The 8,513-nt window shown below is 41.9% G+C and overlaps 1 protein-coding gene and 1 pseudogene across 1 annotated transcript in view; both read right to left on the bottom strand.

Moving 5' to 3' along the window:
* LOC116835909 (cytochrome P450 4V2-like) overlaps positions 1–8,513 on the bottom strand; it is a 388,896-nt pseudogene that overhangs the window by 303,996 nt on the left and 76,387 nt on the right.
* LOC116835915 (cytochrome P450 4V2-like) overlaps positions 3,308–8,513 on the bottom strand; it is a 38,997-nt gene continuing 33,791 nt past the window's right edge. The window contains exons 9-11 of the mRNA XM_032799189.2: positions 7,676–7,810; positions 7,009–7,188; positions 3,308–3,537 (exon numbers count right to left, since the gene is read on the bottom strand). Of these exons, the coding sequence (XP_032655080.2) occupies positions 3,365–3,537; positions 7,009–7,188; positions 7,676–7,810 (488 nt within the window). The 3' untranslated portion in view covers positions 3,308–3,364. The remainder of the gene's footprint in view (positions 3,538–7,008; positions 7,189–7,675; positions 7,811–8,513) is intronic.

Below are 8,513 nucleotides of genomic sequence, written 5' to 3'. Positions count from 1 at the left end.
AAATGCTGAGAAACGGGGCCAGAATACAAACAAGCAGCGTTTTTGTCAGAAGAGGGAGATATGTGGAAGGAGCAGGAGCTCTACCTTGCTCCACTCACAGACAAAAGGATAAAGAACCCAAGACAGGCACTGGGTGGCCTAGGAAGAGAACTGTTGGATTTATTTATCAGTGGAAATATTGTTGACTGAGAATTTGTATTGGAAGCCCAGTACAGGAGAAAGTTTGAGCATGGTGAAGGAATGGCCTTGGGCAAAGAGGCAGAGTGGGCTTGAGCCCCGGAATGGGCATCTGCATATTTAGCTGCCCAAGTTTCTGCCCATCATGTCCAGTTCCACCATGAGGAGAAAAAAGCCTGCACCCTAGGTAAAGACTGGGAAAGAAAAAATTTTTAACGTGTTGACATGGAAGGAGTGGAGTTTTAGCAAGGGGGAAGCTGAGGCAATGGCTGCAAGCACTAAGCCACTGCAACACCTTTTTCTAATTTACAAACCTTTGAATTGACTAAATGTAATTCTGTGTCACGGGTATTCAGTGAATAATTTCTTTGTGCAAATTTCATCCCAAGCATTTCTAGCACAATTTTTTTAAAGAATGATTATTTGTGCTAAAAACCATTAAAATTTCAACTATTCAGATATTAACATTTTCACAAAACCTCAGCACCTGTCTGAATACAACAGCAAGCTGAACTTGCTATTTTTGTTCATGAAATAATTCAAAAAGTGGCTTGTAAATAATTTGACCAGCTCTAGTAAAGAGTGGATGTGACCTTTGAATTTCATATTAGAAACAATTAATCTTCTGAGTCGTTCATAGACATTTTTCAATTCCTGGCTTGCGCGCCCATACACACAGTATGTATTTACTTGTATTTGCATTTCTCAAAGATATCTGTAATTAGAAAAATATTAAATCATTGCATTGAGTCGCAGTACAAACAGATTATTTAAGAATATATTGTTTAATTGATCTAGGGAGCAATGTAGCAAATTCAACATTTTATAAACAAATTCACAACACCATAGGGCAACAACGTATTAAGTGTCTCTCTTTTGCATTTTTAATCTCTCCATTTTGTGACATCACCACTAGGTTTTCACATGGAAATGTTCACTGTGTAATATTTCTTCAGTTTAAAAATATCTTTAACTAATAAACTTTATTGAAAAATAATGTATATTGTCCAGATAGCTAAAAATATACCAAGGTTAGGTACATTAAATACATTACCAATATTTCCTATCTGAAAGTATTGTAAGGTGGAGGATTCCAACAATTGGGAGAGGGGACCCAGCCACACACCTCTGCACAAACACCAACCCTCTCTCCTACAGGGATCAGAGTTAACCCCTGGAATATGAACTACACTTAAAATAAAACAATAGTTATCTAACCCAAGCAAACCAGGAGAAGACCTAGATCAGGATCTCTAGCAGGGGTTATACAGACTTTCTTGCCCCAGTAGAGCCACAGCTCCTCCCCCAGTGACTGGCTAGACACACACACACTCTCTGCCCCATGCCAATGCAATCCTACCCCCTCCCCTTTGGGTCAGTCCAACCTGTGAGCTCAGAATAGTGGTCTCAACTGTCCTGTGAACTCCAGGCTGTGCATTTATGAGAGTCCTCTTTTGCAAGCAATTGGCTCCCCTCCAACCAGCTCCAGGTTCAGTCTCTCTCTTTGCCCCAGCTCAGGGCTACTGCTTACTGGCCAGCTTCTTCTTTATTCCTTCTCTAAATCTTCCCAGGCTGATGAACCGTTCCACCTCCTGTCTGGTCATTGGCTAAAACCCTTTCAGAGTTAATTCGGTGTCCTTGTTATTGAGGGGCACTCCCCCCACAGTCAATCAGGTTTGTGCTGCATGGAGTTGGGGAGAGAAAGAAGAGCTTTCTGCCCAGCCTCACAGTACACAATCATCATAAATTGCCATGATATTTCACTTCTGTGTCAGTTCTTTGTCCATTCTGTGAGACTAGCAGCAATTTATGGCTGTGGGTCAAATTCTATTCTCAATTACTAGGTGTAGCACCAACTGACTCAAGCAGGATTTGGACCAGGGGTTGGATCTCATAGCGGACTTTGACCTTGAATGTCAAATTGTTACAGTTATTTGTGCTGGCAACCAAATTTCTCACTTTGTGCAGGCAAACACAGATCCACCTTGTGCTAGTGTAACTGCTCTTTTAAGAGAGGTAGCTCAGCATCCAGGCTACCTCGATTTTCTTTTTCTCCTAAGGAAAGAAGCCCATCTACTGATTGCTTTTGTGAGCCAAGTGCCAGAAACTGAACAAAAAATCCATTCTCATAATTTATAACTATTTGTAAAGGATGTCAGTATCATTTAAAGTACAGAGGTTTACATAAATCTCAACCAGATTTGACTGTTAGATGAATGTATTATATCATACTGTATAATACAAGTTATGTTACAAATTTATCTGACAATCAAGGCCGCAATAACATTCAAAGATAACTGTGAAAAACACATACATTTTGGAAAATATATTTCTCTCCCTCCAGTAGGCACACTGGAAGTCATTTGTGAAATTCTCCCCTCATTCACACAGAGATAACTCTAATGAAGCCAGTAAAACTGCACTGCTTTAAGTGAGAGGAGAGTTTGGGACATGCCATAAATTGCAGAATGAACTCAACAACAACAAAAAACAATGTTGGCTGAATAATCACTAAATATACTGAGCCAGATCCTGAGCTGGTGAAAACTCACACAACAACACTGTAGACCATAGAGCTAAGTTGATTCACACCAGCTGAGGATCTGGCTCATTCTTTTCAGGTAGCTCCAAATTCACATAAAGTTTTCTACATTTAGTGTGTCAAGGCTACAGTTCCATGCAAGAACTATAGTTGTCTGATTTCTCTCACATAAGCTACAGAGTTGTCCACCAAAAATATTCTAATGAAGACTGTAACAGTACCTTGTGTTGGCAATTAAGAGACTAAAGATGGAAGACCACCTTCATACACTCACCCTTGGGAGAGGGTCAGCTGGATATGTTCTGCAACTTTTCCTCAAGGGGGAGAAGTCAGTCAGCTGACCATTTCATGGAGCAACATGAATGGTGGTCTCAGAGAAAGTGATATAAAGTGCCAAGACAAAGGTTAGTAAGGATATAAGATGTTCAGATGTCAACGCTACTTTGAGACATCCTGAGCCAACTGAACAGGAGGGAACGATCATATCCTGAGATAAGTATTTATAGTACAAAAGGCCTAGAGGTTCTGAAATATTTTGATATATTTACAATTCTATTAAATCTTTTTGTGTGATCTAAGATCAGTGAACTACAGGATATTACTAAGCACATGTTTTAGGATCTAAAATCCTTGTGAACTTTCTTCTTATGACATACATTCTCTTCTCCTCTTTAGCTGGATCCAGATGCCCTTACTTGGGCGAAGAATTAGTTCTGAGACCAAACCAAGTTCTTCTCTCTTTTGACTTGTCTCCACCCAAAAGCGCCGTAGAATGATGGCTAGAACAGCTTTCTCTTCCATCAGTGCAAAGCGCTGGCCTTCAGATTAAATTGGAACATAAACAATAGTAATTTAGTACTAACAGCCCTCATAATTACACTTAAAGATTTCCCACAAAATGCAGCATAGGAATAACTGTTCATCTGTAGTCAAAGATTATAAAACAATATGAGCCAAATTCAGGATAGTACAAATGTTACCAAGAATGGGATTTGTGATAGATGTTTCCTTCCATATCTACAGCAGGAAGGAATCAGCTTTAAAATATGCATGGCCTCCAAGCAAGAGGAGCTTAAAGTCGTATCATGGAGGAAAAGCTCCTTGTATCATGGAGGAAAAGCAAATACAAAATGTGACCCTGTTATGTCACATATAGGCCTAAACGAGGATGAGGAGGAGAAGGGCTCAGCTCCAGGATCACAGCATATGGACAGCAGGAAGAGGAAGAGCACACATAGATGGAAAAAAGACAGAGCTTTGTTGATTTTATTTTTATCCTAAAAGTAGAGTGTGCTGGTGAAATAGGGAGGGGAAAAATTAAACAAAGCGAAGGTTTAAGAGAAAAGTGGAAGAGGGAGAAAACAGAAATAAAAAGGAAAAGGAATTAGGCAAATTGACAAGGGTCACAGACCGGACAGTTAGCCAAAGATTATATGGAAAGAGGCAGAGGATTTTAAAAGTTGTGTTGTGCTGTCTGTGAGAGATATGGCAGTTTCCTGTAATATCTTTAGGAGATGTTACTCTATTAAGTGCATGTATCATTCTGGGCTAGGGATTGTATGTAATTCCATAGGAGAGGTAACCACAGCCCCTCTAAGAACTAAGAACAAGGTGATAAGGCAAATTCACTCAGATAGTAAAGCCTCCAGTGAGCTACCACCACCTGGAGAGGCCTGCATGTACTAGTTCAGACTGGGTTCTCCAGAGGCCAACAGACAAAGAAAGGGCTTTTGGATAAATAGTCTGAATTTAAACTGACTCAGGGCCTTCTTTCCGATCCAGCAATCAGACAGGACCTGCTGTCCACGGGAAGGGCCCCAGTTCTTAGGGAAAGATTGGAAGGACTGATGCCAACCAGAGCCCTTGAGGAGATGGGGATAATCTTTGATAAGTTTTTTAGCACATGTGTAGGTTCTTTTTTTGTTTTTATTATGTTTTCTCTGTAATGCTTTTATTTTAAGACAAAGTATGCTTGCTTAGAAAAAGTTGTGTGATAACTTATAACGGTGGGTCATTTTGCTGTTTATAGTCTCTGAGGAGAAAATCAAAGCAGCTCTGCTTAGGCAATCCAAGTTGCTGGGAAATTCACAGTAGGTAGGGAACTCTGCAATCTGGAAAAACCCTGGTCAGGAGGGAGAGAGTCATGAGTCTCCACCCCAGAGATGTGATGGCTGAGGAACTGGCAGCCTAGAATAGGTCATAAGGGGGAAAAAACATGTGTAGTTGCCCTGAACTCTGACAGTGTCTCTCTCACTTCCCTCAACCCCTTCTCTGTACATAGTCTATTCAGACTGCAAGCTGCCTAGGCAGGAATCTTTACACCTGGAAAACACCTAAAACAATTTGGGTGCGCTAGAAACAATAATTAGCCTGATTAGTTCCTCTTTCAATGCGCAAAGATCTGATCAAGAATAAAGAGTAATCTTCATTCTTAATCTTTGTTTGTTTGTTTTGGGTTTGTTTGTTTTTAAATTAACTTCATTTGTATTTGGACTCCCGAGAATGTCTACTGTAATTTTGTATTGCTGATCGAAGAGTTGCAACAGCTGTTGCTGAGAGCCTTGCCAACAATGGTGCTTCTGGCATTGAGACCAACCTATTCAAAATGGAATGAAATCCTGAAAATGAAATGAGATCAGAACAACAGACATTTGCCTTCTTCTCAGTATTCTGCACCAATCATAGTTAATGTGGTAGAATAGTGCCTCTGGACTAAGGATCCATAAAGGGACAGCTTCTTTGATGTCACACCAACTATATAACACATACAATTCTCCAAAAGTTGTTTATTTTTGAATATACGCAACTGTGTTAGGTGCTTCAGAAAAACAAGTGCAGACACAGTCCCTTCCCTGAAAAGCTTACAGGTTTTAGGAGCTCAGTGACCGCCCCAGCAGTTACTGCAGAAGACCGTAGAAGGGTCTTAAATTTTCCCCTCCAGCCTGCAGTCCACCAGTGGTTGGGATCATAGTATCACCAGCAAACATATCCCATGGGGAGAGAGAGAGAAAGAGTAGCTCATGCTGTTCCCTAGTGAGCTGTTGGGGTGTCTCTCAGTGACTCTGAAGTCTGACGGGAACCATATCCAGCCCTTTTGAGTCAGAACTGATGTTAGCATGACACTGAGTTACATGTGGATCAAGTCCCAGTAAGGAGGAAACAAAGTGGACTCTGAAGACCCCCACGGGAAGAAAGAAAATGTAAATATGACATCAGGCTGAAGAATGAGGTACCAGTAAGAATTGCTCTGTCTCAGTTATTAAGCACACAGGATTGACATTTGAATGCATAAGCTCTGCTGTGGGTACTGCGGCAAAGGTAACTACATCTAACCAGACTTAGTGGTAAGTTCAATAACCAAGTATGAAGGCTATCAAGGGGCAACCCTGCCTGGAGCATGCAACACAGCACCCCCCCCCTCCAGCAGCAGGCTACAACATGACAGGTACCACTGCCTCTATTTCCCCTTTTTGTTCACCCAGGAAACAGTCTCTCAGTGTCCAATACAAAGCCTGCCTCTCAGAATAATTTATTCAAATATACTAGTGCATTCATTCCCCCAAAAGCCTTGTAGAAAAACCATTCTTGACAAACCCACAGTAAACATATAAAGGTGCAACTATTTTTCCATTCCCCTCTTCATGGACAACACCTCCAGATTACTCCCCTGGGAGTCAACAGCAGCACTGTGTTCCTAGACTCTTTGGCCCCTGATCCAGGGCCCACTCTCCAGACAATGCACCAGAGAGTTACCAGTCTCATGATTCATCCCATGGCTCCCCAAGTCAGGTGTTCCACAAGAGAGCTCCCTGCAGTGTTCTATTCCCCTGCTCTCCCTGTCTGGGGGCCCCACCCCTGCTCAGGGAACATCCCTCCAGAGTCCACCCTCTTGCTTCCAAGCTCGGCTTCCCCTGCCCAAGCTGGATCTTTCCTTTTGCCTAGTGACCAATGCCCAAGCCTTCTGCTTATCAGGGTCCCAACTTCAGTCAGTTCTCACCAGCAGTTCTGTTCCAGCTGTCCTCAGAACTCAGCTGTATCCACCGGATCTTCTGTAGCCCTCCCAAGCAATGCTTGACAGCTCTTTCCTGTTGCTTCCTGTCTCTGACTCCTCTCAAGCTCTGACACTCCATGTCTCCTTCCCTTTACAGCCCAAGTACCCTCTTTTAAGTCTAATGGGGAGGGGAGGTCAACTAACCAGTCTTAGGTGCACTAATCTCTTCCTTCATTAAGGGCCAGTGTCACCCTCCCAACAGAGCCCTATTACTCTTCGGTGTTTATCAACTACGTACCAATGCAGTTTCTGGATCCAGCAGAGAAGGGCACATATGCATATGGATGCCTTCCACTAGAATTCTCAGGAAAGAATCGCTCAGGCCTGAATTCCTCAGGGTCTGGGAAAACCTCTGGATCTCTGTGCAGTGCGTAAGTAACAATGACTACCTGTGTACCTTTTGGTATCTTAAATCCTTCTGCAAAAAAAGAATCAACATGCCAGTGAAGTAAGTGGCTTCCTGTAAATGGATACAGAGCACAAAAACAGTTCTTTACTTGTGCAACACCTTGACAGCAGATACTTCTCGTAGCTAAAAATGATGAATACAGAAAAGGCTGAGATCTATTACCCGTAAACATTCACAAAACTAACTTCTCCTCCTCCTTAAAAACTCTCTTTTGCAGTGAGCCCTGCAAAAACTTGACAATGTCTAGACTGCTGCTGTGCTGACATAAGAGCCTAACTTGCTAACCAATAGGGTCTTATTGCTTTCTTGTACTCCACATTGGTCTGTCTGCATCCATCTGCTCTCCCTTGTCTAATATGTAAATTGTAAGTCCTTTGGGACAAAGGACATCTTTTTATACTTTCTTTGTATAGTACCTAGCCTAAATGGGTCCTGGTACATGGCAGGGGCTCCTACGCACATGAAAATAAATAATAAATAAAATACTATTACTTACTAATATGGCAATCTTCACTTGTGGTGCGGGCAAAGGATGGAACAGAAGGGAAGAGCCGAAGGGCTTCTTTAATAACACACTCAAGATATTGGAGCTTCTTCAAGTCATCCATTGTGACAGGCCGCTCAGAGTTCCCTGGTTAGAATCACAACTGGGATGTGAGAAACAACTTTTCTAATCAGACTAAAGACACAAGCTATCTTAAGGGGTTCCCAACCCACCTAAACGCTGACAAAACTACAACTCCACCACTGGGCTTATGTAACCTTTGAATGAGCTAGAGTTTACATCATTGCCCTTCTCCAGTGCCTAAAAGAACCCAACTCCCATAGAAAAGCACCTGGAGACCCAGAATTCAGTCACTGAGTATTTTCAGCAAGGATTGCACAAGATCAACCTTCCCACATTCAAGTCCAAAAAGAATAAAAGGAATTAACTTAATTCTTAAGTACCAGCTTTATAAAGACAAAAACATAATAATAATAGTCATAACAACAACTTAATTGCGACAACATAACATGGCTCCTTTATAATCCACATACATGATCTTCGCAGTTATACATAAACAAAAATAAAGAAAACAAATTAAATCTGAACGGGCCAGTCCCCACAGAAAGACAGTGAGAAGAGACTCAGAGTTCCAAAAGCTAGGGCTGAGTTCACCTGAGTCTCAGATACAATCCACTGAGTTAGAAGCACTGCAGCAATAACGTCTTTCCTCTTGCTTGCAGAAACCTCCAGCTGGAATCCATGCAGACTGTTCCTCTTCCTCTACTGCAATCACTCAGTTAGCTAGCATGGGTGCAGGTATAATAGGCTAGGGAAGGCTAAGACTCCC

The sequence above is a fragment of the Chelonoidis abingdonii genome, chromosome 5, assembly GCF_003597395.2.
Source record: "Chelonoidis abingdonii isolate Lonesome George chromosome 5, CheloAbing_2.0, whole genome shotgun sequence".
In the NCBI taxonomy this organism is placed as follows: Eukaryota; Metazoa; Chordata; order Testudines; family Testudinidae; genus Chelonoidis; species Chelonoidis abingdonii.
This window is presented reverse-complemented; position numbering and strand designations above follow the sequence as displayed.